General features: G+C 35.4%; 1 protein-coding gene across 1 annotated transcript in view; it reads left to right on the forward strand.

Annotated features, from left to right (window-relative positions):
* Window positions 1-10,091, forward strand: part of zmat4a (zinc finger, matrin-type 4a) — a 164,990-nt gene extending 154,899 nt beyond the window's left edge. Inside the window, exons 7-8 of the mRNA XM_087253531.1 lie at window positions 6,025-7,299; window positions 7,876-10,091. Coding sequence (XP_087109657.1) covers window positions 6,025-6,052 — 28 coding nt within the window. The 3' untranslated portion in view covers window positions 6,053-7,299; window positions 7,876-10,091. The remainder of the gene's footprint in view (window positions 1-6,024; window positions 7,300-7,875) is intronic.
* Window positions 10,092-15,575: the final 5,484 nt, after the last annotated feature.

The raw sequence follows: 15,575 nt of genomic DNA on the forward strand, positions 1-15,575 counted from the left end.
TAAATGTAAGGAATTATTGTTATTATTATTATTATAGAATATAAAGTCATGGCGCATTTGAAAAATAATTGATATTGTGTTTGACTCCCATGTGCTTGGAGGACTGCATTCATACATATCTGCAATGACTCAAATCACTTATTAATATAGTCATCTGAAACGGCAAAGAAAGCATTCTTGCAGGACTCCCAGAGTTCATCAAGATTCTTTGAATTCATCTTCAATGCCTCCTCCTTCATCCTACCCCAGATATGCTCAATAATGTTTAAATCTGGTCACTGGGCTGGCCAATCCTGGACCACCCTCACCTTCTTTGCTTTCAGGAACGTTGAGGTGGAGGCTGATGTACGAGGAGCGCTATCCTGCGATATATCCTATAATGGGCAGCACAAATGTCTTGATACCTCAAGCTGCTGATGTTGCCTTGCACTCTGCAGATCTCTCGCACGCCTCCAAACCATGATTTTTTTTTTTTTTCAACAAACTAGACTGATTTCTGTAAAAATCTTCGGTCCATGCGGGTTTCAATAGGTCTTCTGCAATATTTATAATGATTGGGATGCAGTTCAACAGATAATTTATCTGAAAAATCAACCTTCTGCCACTTTTTTCAAATGATCAACTAGAAGTCAAGTTATTATTTGTTGCTTTTACAACTCAACTGGGATCGACGACAAGACTTTCATCAGGTAGTGTACATAGGCATTAAATTGCCTCAGTAGTTTTTTGTTATACATATTTTTTAAATCTTTTGGTTTAAATAATATTTTTGTTTAAATCCATTGAAACCATTGCGCATCTCTTTATGCACCAACAAATTCACAAACTACAAGTAAAGATGACTAAAATTAATTAAGAGTTTATACAACGTTTATACATCAGACATTTGTTTTATAAATGTCTGTCTGAAAATAAATGTAATAATGCTTAAAATGATCATTATTATTATTTTAAATAGTTTTGTTTTCTTTTAATCATGTAAAATGTATAAGTCTTCCTATTTCTCTGAAATGACTGATTCTGATGTATGGGGAACATGTAAAGGTCTATTACAGTTTTATTGTTCTGACATTTGAAAAACCCTTTTCCTCTTTGACCCATTTAAGTCTTTAAGAAATTCTAAATGTCAGTAGGTCTTGGTGTAGAATGACAGATCAGAAAATTGCTTTGAATTAAACATTGTAATAAATCACTCTGACATATCTCACATATATTAATGCAGTTTTTTAAATTGAAATACTCAAGGCCAGATTCACTAAACGGGGTGAATTAGTGTGAGCGTGCACATTATTAAAATCACTTTATCATTAATCAACAAATATGTATGTAAGGAAATTATAATTGTATTTTACAGGTACAATATGAAAGACATATTGCATCCATTTCGAGCAGTTATGTAACCCCATAAGGTATGGTCAAGGAGAGAGACTTGATTTTCATTGACGTTATTCCTAAAGCTCTACCAGGAGACACATGGGAGTTGGCGGATATTCCGAGATTTTACTAGGCGGTTTTAAACAGATTGTGTGCTACAGAATTTATGTGCATAACCCTCTGAGGCCTGGCATTTGGAAATGAAGAATGGTTTTAGTGCTGAGGCCTGAGATGCAAATTGGCCTTTGAAGAGGCATCTGGGATATTTCATTACTATGGCAAAGATAAACAGTCCTCTTGCTCTCACTGTATCAAGTGACCTGATCCTCCACAGAGTACTTCCAAATGTCACATGAAGTGCTGTTTTTGCAGGGTTTGGTGTCCCTTCTTTGCCTAACGTTGGTTGTAATAATACTGGAGCATGTCAAAAATAAAAGCAGTAATTAAAAGTGTAAAGTGCTCTCGCTGGTGCTGTTGTTGCTCCATGCAGTCAGTTCTGCTGTTACTCGAACTGTGTGCTTAATTTTACATTACAAGCTGTTTTTAAAAATGCTTTTATTGGCGTTTACCTGTCAGTTGTGCCTATTTATCAAGTTTTTCACTGATGCTTTCATTTGGCTTTGTTTCAGAAAATATTACAGTGTCTTGGAGGATTTGCAGTATTTTTTAATATGGTTTCATTCTCATTTAAAGCCTAATAACAACAAAAATTATGTCTTTAATAATAAAGATATCGTCTTAAAACTCATTATGAATTTAGAATTGGGATATTAAGAGTCTACACTAAAGCTATTAACAATATCATTATAAAGATTTAAAGGTGACTTCAATGCGCTCTTAGTATGCAATAAAATATGTTTAATTATTACAATTTTTTTTAATTGTATGTTGTTATGACCACTAATATACTTATAATTATTATCGTTCTTTGAATGTGCAGACCTTTGGTTACTGGCAGATTATTCAAAGCAAGAAGAACTCATGTTATGCTTTTGAATATACATTTTCAGATTGATCTCTGAACCTTGAGAGTAAATTTTGTAGAATGCTTTAATCATTCCAGTGTCAATGTGATCTACTGTGATAATAAATGACATAAAATTCTAGAAGGGCTGGGGAGTGTTAATAAGATGTGCAATATCAATGCTAATTTAAATGCTCTTGATAATATTCAACCTCTGTTTTGCCATTTAAATTGCAGCTTATTCAAAATGACTAACTTTGATTATAAAATTATAACTCTGCAGAGTATCTATGTTTTTATATGGTTTGACATGGTTCTTTTCAGATAATAGCTTGTTTTTGACACAATCACCTTCAGAAAGTCAGGTATTTTTTGCAGAGCTCTGGATATAGTTTACTGGTGCACTTTGACATGATTCTTAACAATTATAACTAGGACCAGATGGAATCTGCTGACTTTTTTTGCTATTTCTGCGAAAATAATTTGTAAAAATCTGCGGATTTCTGCAGAATTATTTTGGGAGTGTCATAACTAAAACCTTAATATGTGAAATAATAAATAATACCTTTTTAACTGGTATTTAATGTTTAAAATGCAAATCCAATTAGACAAACCACTTTATTACGTAAACAAAGCAAGTCTCTCATATAATATATCTACTAAAAGACAAAAGTATTCCTTTACAAACTGCATTGTTCATAAATCAGATTTTCATATTAGTCAATAATATTACTGTAATTATTTAAAAAAATGAATACATTTAGATTTACACACGTTTACACAAGTAAATAAACAGAATTAATGATGGGATAAAAATCAGAGAAAATCTGTGGAATTCTGAGCGCGCAGATTCCGTGTGGGCCTATAACTCATTCTTGGCTTCTCTGTGGAATTCATACAAAGTCTTTGTCTAGTTTGTGTACAGAGTTTTAATTGACAACCTGTTCTAACCAGAATGTGGGTAAATATAGCTACTACTTCTTGATAACTGAATCAAGTGTCCACAAATCTCTCAAATTGGCCCCATTTACACCCTGGAATACAACTGGATGGATTTTCCTTAATCTGATCCCAGGCGGATGTCATGAAATTGCTTCAAACCTGTGTACTAAATGCAAGACGTATTCTCTGTTGATTCTCTATACCAAGTCTGTTATGTTTGTGTAGGGTGTTTTGATTGACAACATGTTCTAACCAGCATATGGGTAGATATGTTTACTACTTCTTGATAACTGAATCAAGAGTGCCCACAAATCTCTAAAATTAGCCCCATTTACAACCTGGAATGCAACTGTATTCATTTTCATCAATCTAATCCCAAGTGGATGCTGTGAAATTGCTTCAAAAAGGTGTACAAAAATGTTTTGAGATGCTCAACTTTTGACCACAGTAGTAGTTGAAAGTGGTTTTGATAATATTTTTTCATATGATGATCACTAATGTGCTCAAATGCATCCAAACGGCTGCTAAAGAGAAGCTATAATTCATCTATTGACAACATGTTGCTATGCACGTGTTTGAGAGAGCACAATAAAACACTGTATGGCAAAACTCTTAAATACAGATCTTCTTTGGCTTAATTTATCTATATGTATAAACATAGTTACAGTTTCAAGTCAAGTCAAGCTTTATTGTCATTCCGTTACATATGTGGACATACAGCGGAACGAAATGCCATGTCTTGCTGGAAAACAGTGCTACATAAATTAATCATAAATACAAACACAACACTGGACATGAGCAATTGTTTTTAAAAGCTATGCATAACTATATACTATACGATACTTAACTATACACATGAGAGATGCTATACAAGTACTTTTACATGAGACTGAACAATGTTGTGCAGGATATTGTGCAAAAGAGGTATTTAAAGGTGCAGTAGATGATCTGCCAAAATGCTAGTCGGTTAACATATTAGCTTTGGACGGCAGGTGAGGGACTGTGTTTCACGGATATCTGCCATTAACTCCAATAATGATTCAGGAGTTTAAAAAGTTTTAATGGAGCATTTGATTTTGCCGTGACCGTGACAGTCTCGTATACACGTGACGTGAACGTGCGTCGCTCATCTAGGCGTGCAAGCATGGCGCTCATGCAGGCATGCACACGCTAATGGCAGATACAGTATACATGAACAGAGATGCGCAAAAGCCCAAATCTGCATTTGTTGACAGAAAGTTTGAGCTACTTATCAGAACAATGGGAGATGTCGGCCTGACAATATTTAATTGGATGAACATTTTTTAGTCATATGCCAGAATATAAAAATACATTTAAACATATTTAGATCATTTGCTGTAATCATTACTATTGGACTGTGAAAAGACTTTCAACCAGCACAACAACAAATGTTTTTGAAGACAATCATCTACTGCACCTTTAAGGTTTAATTGGATGAGATTTCAGAGGGGGGTAAATTGACTTGAGTTGAGGGCTCTAAAAGCCCTCATATTTTAACATGAGTCAAAATCTGCTTCAATTGTAACAGATGACACAACGGCATTGTTATGGCCACTTATATAGTCCAATATCATTATAGTTATTGTAATAGAAGCATACAAATCTTTAAGTACTGGCAGATTATTCAAGGTAAGAGCAGTTTATGTTATACTTTTGAATGTACATTTTCAGATTGATCTCTGTACCTTGAGTGTAAGTTTTGCAGAATGCTTTAATAACTCCAGTATCAATGTGATGTACTGTAACATTAAATGACATAAAATTATATAATGGCTAGTGAGAGTTAATAAGATGTGCAGTATCAATGCTAATTAAAAAGTTCTTCATTTAAAAGAAAGCTCTATTTTAAACAAACCTAATGCAGCATTTGCTATAAGAGACCTAACTATAAGACCAGCTATGCAAGTACTTTTACATAAGACTGAACAATGTTGTGTAAGATATTGCAAAAGAGAGGTATTAAAGGTGAATATTGTACAAAAGAGGTATTTAAGATTTAATTGGATGAGATTGGGGTAAATTGACTCTAGTTGAGGGCTCTGACAGCACTTACATTTTAACATGAGTTAAGATCTGCTTATATTGAAACAGATGACACAACGGTTTCATAATTGATTTGTTGACCTGATTCAGTTTTCACTACGGTGCAAAACAAGTCAGAGCCATAGAATTAGACACAGATTTCTTGACAACCAGAAGACAAATTACACCAATTTTCCAGTTTCACTGTGTTTCTTTTGAAGATTTGTTGGTTTCAAGTAACTCATCAATGTTTCAATGTAAATATTTAATAAGCTGTTAACAGGGTTTACGGCATATAGAAACGATTCTACTGGAAAATTACAAGCCTCAAGCGTAATTCTCCCATCATCTTTTTCTGCAAAAACCTGCTTTTTTTATCCTCTGCATCTTCATCAGTGTAGAACATTAGAGTCTGAGTTATGGTAATGTGCAGGGATGTAACACCCTCATGTTTTTACAAAAGCACATTATCGTCCTTTGTTCCAGTGAAATGTTTCTTTGTTATACAGATTTTCCAGCCTTGTTATTACAACTGGAAATGGATGAGTGCTTTTATGTTGAGTTCGGGGAACATTTACTGTGTTTTTAGTGATTAACCTGTCTGATGAAAACACCTGAACACCAGCCACTCCAAACACAACCCATATGATTACAGGGTTGTATATCACCTGACCTTCTGAATTTTCTTTTTCTCTTTCTAGCCTAAAAAGTCAGCTGTGTGTCCAGTGAGCCAATAGGACAAACAGGATGATTGGATTGATGTCAGACAAGCTGTGATCAGCTTGCCCAGGATTTTCTGCCTCTGTTCCTCCCTTTATCTCTCTCTCTCTCTCTCTCTCTCTCTCTCTTTTACACTGTTCTTCTTTTACTCTGTTGTCTTACTCTTAACTTGACTGCGAAAGAAGATTGAAGATCCTCCTAAAGTCAGCCTTTAGTCATCCTGAAGCCAGCCTCCGCGTGACTCAAACACAGACATCAGGCTCTGAATCTCTGGAGGAGAAGTGACTTCATTCAGTGACACCCATCTGGTTTATTCTGTTATCGCGCCAGACGTTTATATAGCTAATCTCAGTCAGTTGTTGTGTGCATGACTGAATACCGTAATTGTGGTCACTTTCTCAGCTAAGCAATATCTGTCCAAAAAATCTGCCAAATTGATCGTTAAAATCATAACAGAAATTAGCATAAAATAAGAGAATGCACTCTATAGAAACTGTTGTCCACGTTTTACTTTATGTCTAATTTTTTATGCACTATTTGTTGTTTGTGTGCAAACAGTATGCATAATACAATTATCTATGTGTTCTTGGCCTAAAGAATACAGGCATTTGGGGCAGGGTTTGACAAAAAATACAAAGTTTAATAGATGTGTTTGTTGTATGTATGTGTGCTCTGTAGGTAGCTGTTTGATGAATGGGCATTTGAGAATATTTGTAAGCAAATGTTATAGCCTATTCAGATTTCCTGTCTGGTTTTTAATACATTTTTGAAGATTTGAACAGTTATAAACTAGGATCATAAAACAATGATCAAGCAGCTTATCGTTCATATAGATGTCCGACACTTATCTTACATGCCTGTTTTCTCTGACGTGCAATGTAAACAGGTTAACTAGTGACTTCAACATTAATTTAATTTAATTTTGATACTATTTAAACAATCTATATGCAGTTGAAGTCAGAATTATTAGACCCCTTTGATTTTTTTTGTCTCTTTTAAATATTTTCCAAAAGATGTTTAACAGGGCAAGGAAACTTTCACACTGTTTCCAAATAATTTCAAATAATAGTTTTTCTTCTAGAAAAAGTATTTTTTATTTTGGCTAGAATAAAAGCAGTTTTTAAATTTTTAAAAAACATTTAAAGGTCATAATTATTAGCCCCTTTAAGCAATTTTTTTTTCATTTGTCTACAGAACAAACAATTGTTATACAATGATTTGCCTATACCCTAACCTGGAATGCGTTTTTGGCATATGTGAACAGGGCAGTCGCGCTCTGTTCCGCGCCAAAGTAATCGATCCGAGATCGCTTGAATGAGGTGGTCTCAGCTCGATTGAAACGAACCCTGGAGCGGTTCGATTGCAGTGAGAAAGCGATCCGATCCGAGCGCGGTTATATCACAGTGTTTTATGGATATGTAATAGGCTTACGGCTATATGAAGAGAGAATTATGAGTATGGCGGGAAGTTTCGCGAGTCTCTGGAATGCCCGCAAACGAGTGATGATCTCCCGGTAATCTCGCGTCTCCCTCCCGGTCCTCAAATAGGCATCGTCGCGGACCCTTCTCACCCCTCCCCACCGCATCTCTCCTCAGACACGTCGCGCGCGCACCCTGTCAATCACCATCAAACCACCACCTCTCCTGACAGCTGAGCGGGATGCTGCAAAATAAACTCTGACCAATGTAAGGAGAGTTACTCGCACGTGACTTGTTTTAGCTCTTTTGGTCCGATTAGAAACTTTGCAGTGTGAAAGCAAACCGCTCCAAGAACAAAGAGCAACAATGTAACATTTGTAATCTCTGTTTCAGAACAACTGAATCGATTCACAGGTGTGAAAGCAACCTAAGTTTGCAAGTTCTGTCATTACAAACATAGTTTGTTCATTTAGTGTTTTCCAAATTCATCGATCCAAAGAACATTCACAAACTGCGTTGCTAACTTGTACGCTTGCAACTACACCTCTGGAGCTGTAGTTAGAAACAGAGTTCCTGGCTGTGTTCAATTCCCAGTTATCCCCCCTCTGCTATATTTATTTTGAATGTTTCAACATTTAAACTCAGAATGATAAAACAATAAGGTCATCTCTCTTAGGTGTAATTTGCTTACAAAGTATTTTTACAGTAGTTTTAGCGATCTTCATATTGACAATTGTGCTCCTTTCGTAGTGCATTTTGAAAACATTAATGTCATTTTGAACACAGCCATGGCTTATTATGAAAGCTGTAGGTGACGTTATTTAAAAGAGAAATTTATGTTTTCCAAAGCTTGTAAAAACAAAGATATAGCATACGTTAGTTGTAATTTATAGAAGGACCTAGGGTATTTATTAAGAAATATGACTGTAGCCTACTGAATATGAAATGGGACTAGTGGTTAGAACATTTCTGCAGTGGTTTCAATGCGTCACAGTTGTAAAAGTAGACTTTTCAAAAAAATAAACAATATCTAATTGAAAAATAATAATTACAACAATAAACAATTTATATGATTTCTATATGAGATTAGAGTTTTAGTTTTATGTTTTAGCATAGAATACAGAATATTCTCAATAACATTTGTAAAGGAAACATATATAGGCCTTAAATGTGTCGTTTACATATATTTCAGTTGATATAGAAAACAAGTGCATGTTTTTACTAAACTAATATGGGATTTTTTTAAGCGTGTGTGTGTGTAAGACAACATAATTTTATACAAAAAAAAGATGGACATTTTATAAAGTTATTACTCCGCCCAGTTTAGACTGTCATTATAAAGGTTTTACGTTATAATTAACAAGGTTTAAACCAGGGGTCACCAAACTTGTTCCTGGAGGGCCGGTGTCCTGCAGATTTTAGCTCCAACCCTAATCAAACACGACTGAACATGCTAATCAAGGCCTTACTAGCTATACTTGAAACATCCAGGCAGGTCTGTTGAGGCAAGTTGGAGCTTAACACTGGAGGGACACCGGCCCTCCAGGACCAAGATTGGTGACCCCTGGTTTAAACAATGAATCTGCGACAGGGAAACTGCGGTTTTGGGGAAACACTCATCACTACATCGTCCGTTTCTCAAATTATTCAATGTACTATGATAGTTCAGCCACTAGATATATTGTGGTTTGGAAAACGCACCCCTTTCTAGTTAACCTACTGTAATCAACCTAGTTAAGCCTTTAAATTGCCCTTTAAGCTGTTAAAAAGAAAAAAATATCTAGTAAAATATTATGTACTGTCATCATGGCAAAGATAAAATAAATCAGTTATTAGAGATGAGTTATTAAAACTATTATGTTTAGAAATCTGTCGAAAAAAATATTCTCTATACTGTACGTTAAATAGAAATTAGGGGGGGAAATAAACAGGGGACTAACAATTCATAGGGGGCTAATAATTCTGACCTTAACTATATATATAATAATTAGTGTTATTATTAAAAAGTATTTTAAGGTGCACTGCATTTCTGTTCTTTAAAAAAGCTGGGAGTTCCCTTCAAAAATGAGTTTATGGCTTTATTGCACGGCTTTCTTGAATACTTGATTCTGATTGGTCGGTTGTTGCTTTCAGCTGTCTATAATTGTGGCTGTTGCTGGTAGATGACTGATCATTTGCTCTGTGTTTATGATCTGTTTTTCTGTTGTCTTTACAAAAAGAAACATCAGGTGAACTAAAAAAATCCCTAATGGGGTTTGTTATTGTTAAAATAGTCGACTGTTTGTACATGATCCCTTATTTTATTTACAGAAAGATATTTATTCCTTCGTACTGTCAAGAAATAGTTTAAGTTATCTTAAGTAAAGCCAGATCTCTTGATCAAAACATATTATTTAGCCAAGTAGGGTCGGACGTAATGTATATAAAGATTTTAATATATAACAAAGAACAGTTCAGCGCACAAATAATCACCACTCTGTCACAAAGATGGAAGAAATCCATTTATGCATTGTTTCGTTGGAACTAGTGTGTGTTCCCTTTAAGAGAGCGACTTCCTGTTCTCTCCTTCTTTGTGCTCTGGGTCATGTGATCAACTGTGTCTGAAATGAAATAAAAGGCACTTTGAATCATTTCTGCAAACGTGTTTTGATTCACAGTAGATTTGCACAGTGTGCGGTTTCTCTACGGGACGTCACTATTCGCCAGTTTTAGCCACAATGAGTGGCACATGTTCATAATTCACACTGCGGTGAGCAAAGGCCTTCATCAAATCTAATTAACATTCTGACGTCCCATTTCCGACACTAATTAAGCTGCAGCATGACATGAAATTGCCTGCTGAAATCCCACTCCGCTTCCGATACTTCACCTTAGATATTAAAAAAAAGAAAGAAAAATCAGCTGTTGCTCTTTTTTTATTCTCCCTTCCCTCTCAAAGGACTGATATTCAGACATCCATGTTCATTCCGAGCACCTCTCCACGCTCGGTCTCTACGCGAGTCAAAGCTATTTATTTGATAATGAACTTTTCTAATGAAACGTTCCGTGGCTGTGCCCCCTTTCATGCATTCTGACCCATAGAGATAGATTATTCTAATTAAGTTATGCCTGCGCCTCATCAGAAGGCCTGAGTCATTAATTCTGCTCATGAGGAAATTTAAATAATGGAATGTAAATGGGGAACTCTCCCAAAAGGGATCGGACTGTGTGGAGCTGTTAATGTGGGCAAATGACAGTGTGTAATAAAGCAGCTCTGTCCATCCCAAAAGAGTCCAGCGACTAGCCTGGAGGAAGACAAAAGTCAATCCTAGGTTCGATGTGAAAGCTTTGATGTGCTTTTAGTGTTATTCAGGTATGAGGATGGTAGATCTGTATCCACACCCATCTGATTGTTATTTTTGGCATGCAGGTAAGTGCCTTTTTAGGCTCTATAGATAATAAATAATCCAGTCTTCGAGCCCCTGTTCTTGTGCTGGAAAAGCAGATCTGTGGGAGGCCAGTCACTAAGGGTATCTGGGTTTCAACATTGTTGTTTTCGAAGGACGTCAGCTTATGGAGAGCTTGTCGACATGATTTATAAATGCATAGCATCATCAATATACCAAAAAGGTTTTTCCACTATTAAATAACTAAATGTGAGGCTGTCGTATGAAAGTGGTGGAAACAATGACCTGAACTGATTATGAATTTATGGAGTTGCTTTCTAGGTTTTTGGTCAAGAAAGAAATGTGTTTTATTTTTTATTTCTTTTGCAGTTATATTTAAGAAATGTATAGTCAGTTTTTTTTAATTCACAAAAGTGCTGAAATGCTGGTTCAACAGGCCTCCTCATGATTGTATTGTAGTAAATTAAATTTATTTCAAACCGAGTGTCGGAACAGTGCAATGAAATGAGATTTTCACGCAAAAAATTGGACATTAGAAGATTGGTAAAGGTTGTCTGGTCTGAGGAGTCTCACTTTCTTCTGCACCGTTTGGATGGCAGGGTCAGAATAACACCAATCATTTTTGTACAAAAATATACAGTTATGTACAATGCTCAGCATATATGAGTAATCCCCTCACAAATCTCTTTTTTAATTTCATATTTTTAACAGGAAGCTATACAATATTATATTAGTGCGTATACATTAGATTAGTCAGTACTGAAGCCAAATCTGAAGCTTATCTAACAAAATAACTTACCATAACAGTCTAAAAACTAGTACACCCAAATGTATGTTATAGAAAAAATATTAAATTAAATTGAAAAAAAGAGGAAAAATCAAGAGAAGGAAAAAAAAAATAAATTAGTTGAAATTTTGTAGGTTGTAAGTTTAATTGTATTATCTTTCGATTTCTAAATAAGTTTGGTTATTAAATATTATTTTAATAAATCTGTTTAATAAATCTGTTTTGTTTGAATGCACCAAAATACACTACATTCACAGAGAAATGGATAAAAATATTAATTTTCAAAATGGGGTGCATTCAATTATGCTGAGCACTGTACTACTGCTTCAAAGATTAAAACTTTTTGTCTCTCTGTCTACATGTTAACCAGAATGTGAACGTATAAATGTAAAGTTTGAAAGAGAACTATCGAATACAGAAAGATTTACTGAAAATGCAGTAGGGCAGAGCTGTCCAAACTCAGTCCTGGAGGGCCACTGTCCAGCAGACTTCAGCTCCAACTTGCCTCAAGACACCTGGCTGTAAGTTTCTTGTATGCCAAGGAAAGCCTGGCTCACACTGTGCAATTATTTTAAATTCTTTATGATTGTAGTTTTTCTGACTGTACTGTATGATCCGCTTTCTAGACTGTATAAGATCTGTTATCATAATGTCAGACTGAACGACAATCGAGATGTGCCAAACCAAGACACACACAAGACTGACACGTTCATTCAGAAAAAAAAAAAAATAAAAATAAATAAAACTTGACATTTCTGATTTAAATTTTTGAAAAATATTTGAAGTTGTCACACGATTTGCATCAGGTTCTGTGCTCCTATTGGTTCTTGTCATATTTATATTCAAAGCTTCTATTGAGCCCCCCTGTTTTTTTTCCCCTCTATTTCTGTTCAACACATTTCTAAACATATTAGTTTTAATAACTGATATATTTTATCGTTGCCATGATGACAGCACATAATATTTTACAAGATATCTTTCAAGACACTTCTAAACAGCTTAAAGTGACATTTGACAACTCGGCAAGTTAGGGTATTTAGGCAACTAATTGTATAAGGATGGTTTGTTTTGTAGACTATCGGGGAAAAAATATAGCTTAGAGGGCCTAATAATTTTGACTTTAAACTGTTTTAAAAAATTAAAAACTCCTTTTATTTTAGCTGAAATAAAACAAATAATTCTCCAGAAAAAAAAATATTATCAGACATACTGTGAAAATGTCCTTGCTCTGTTAAACATTATTTGGGAAATATAAAAAACAAAACAAAGGGAGGCTAATAATTCTGATATATGTATATATTGCAAATAATTCATATTCAACTTTTCATATTAGTCAATATCATTACTGAAATTAATTTAAAATCTCAATAATTTAAAAAAAATTTAAATTTACACACATTTAAATAAGTAAAAAAATAGACTCAATGATAGGCAAAAAATCTGTGGATTTTTGCACACACATTCTGTGAGGGCCTAGTCATTATCTTAAAAATATGGCCTTTTTATACTAAAGCCTATAATTGTGAACAATTTACAAAACTGCCATTAAAGGTAAAGTTTTTCACCTCACTGAAAATGTTGTTTTAAAAGACATGTTTGAAGTAAAGTTACAGTATGTTTTAGCATTTACTTTTTGTTTTGCAGAAAATTGGCAACCAAGGCACGCATATTCAGAGGCATGGAAAAAGTTGCGAACGCTGAAATTTGACCATTATAGTCACTCAAGGTAGAAATATTCAGAATACTCACTCCTGTGTTTTGTAACTTTAATAAAATTGTAGATATTAGATATTTTATACATTACTTAGATGAAATATACACACATTTAAAAAAAAGTCAAGGTGCTATATTTATATAGTCAAACTTAAAATGAAAAATATATTATTGCAAAAGACAGCCCCTGTACGCAATTCTAGTGTTAATCATCTGTCGGTGAAAATGTCAAACCAACAATCACAGATTTTAGCCTAGGACTTCAGCAATCTTCCAAATCGTGGCTAAAAATGTCTCAGGCGACCATAAAACATTGCACAATGTGAGCCAGGCTTAAGATGTTGATTGGATGGTTAAGGTGTTTAATTAGGAACTAAACTAGAGGACATTGCCCTCCAGAAGCAGGACTGGACACCCCTTTACTAGGACACTTCAAAACACAACAGTAGAAATCACACAGACAACCTCTTTGTGTCAACAAATCCCCATATCAGGCATGAAACATCCTTGTCTCGGTGAGATAAACTGCTTTGAGACACCGGAAACGTCAACATCTACAATGCCATCCAGTGCGAAGGCTTATTGTACCTACACAGAAGCAACAGCAAATGTCGATTAGCAGCTAGCACTAATGCTCAAGCGCAGGCACAAAACCTAAATGGGATGAGTCATGAGTAGGTTTATGAATGAGCAGAGAGCAGAATTAGCTTCTGTCTCTTTGCTTTAGCGTGAGCGTGGCTGAAGCCCAGGCTTTAGCCAGTGGGAGACGTCCTGCTTGTCAAGGTACATCCATCCGGAGCGTCCCCCACACTTCCCCTGTGCGTGCGTCTCTCTGTTCACAGCAGCAGGATGCTAGTTATTTGCTTTAAGAGCGCTTGTTTGTAAACAGCTCGGTCTCTCTCTGACATTACTATGCTGTGGGCAGAGGGGGTGGAATGTCTGTCAGTGTATGTTAGTTCACCAGCAGTCAAGGCCTGCAGTCAGAGGCTAAACCAGAGCAATGTTCTGCCAGTCAGCATCACACAGCTCTAGAGAGCCAGAGCTTTACACCCTGACACCCGCATTCTCAGCTCGGGGCCGCCTTCATGGAAAGGCGTCTTAATTTAACCCCTGCTCCCTCGAGGTTTTTCCTGACTGTCCATGACTTCTAACCCCATCAACATGGCACTGTAATTTCCTTATGTGAGGAAGCAGAGTGACCCGACTCGTCCTCAGTGGCATAGATAATACGGGCTCTGGCTTTCTGACATAAATGAGTACTCTCTTAATGCTTCATCACATGTGCGTGACAACATTGTGAAACTGATTTACATGTCATTATTAATTTGTGTGAGTAAAGAACTGGTCATACTTCTGATGGTGAACTGGAAAACAAATCTGAACAGTAATAAGGTATGGGACAAGCTCATGTTTGTATTTTAAATTACATTTTGTTTTGTTGTTAAAATTACTCTACACCTCAACCTTTTTCACTTCGAGGCCCACCTATCTCTCTGAAAATTTTTTTGAAGGGCCAAACTGATTGTCTAGAGAAAATGCTTGTTTTAAAGCTTTATTTAATAGCAAAACATTTCTTTTGCATTCTATTATTATTTTATTTTTAACATGTTCGTATTAAAATACATTACGTTCATTTGGACAACTATACGGATATTTTAAAGTGTTCAAGCAAAGAGAGCACGCATAAACTTGTGTGACTGATACAGTACGAGTCGCGGGTGTGAGGCACGCACAAGCTGGTAATTATAACTCTAATCATCGTTACCTTTACATTTATGTGACGGTTTGATTTATATAACTGATGACATAGTACTAGTTGACGCGCAGCGGTTAGAAATTTAAGCAACAGTCTGCATTTAACAGTGAGGCTGTTTTTGCACCATACAAATTAGCTTATTCAATCACAGAAAGCGAGAAATGACATTATCTACTTTGATCATTTTTTAATGATATGTCTATCCAATAAAAAATTTAAAGTATAATATTTAAGTTAATTTTAGGCTTTTTCACGGCCCACCTGCAGGATCACTGAGGCCCACTAGTATTCCGCGGCCCAACGGTTGAGAATCCCTTCCCTACACTGTACTAGGGATGCGCAAAAATACATTGAAACGTATTTTAAAACAAAATACCAAATACCTCAATTTAAAATGTATCTAAATAAACTACAAAATACAGCAGCCACAACAAGTATCAAAATAAAATACTGTATTTTTAAAAATATTACA

The sequence above is a fragment of the Danio rerio genome, chromosome 5 (assembly GCF_052040795.2).
Source record: "Danio rerio strain M-AB ecotype USA chromosome 5, GRCz13ab, whole genome shotgun sequence".
NCBI classification, from domain to species: Eukaryota; Metazoa; Chordata; class Actinopteri; order Cypriniformes; family Danionidae; genus Danio; species Danio rerio.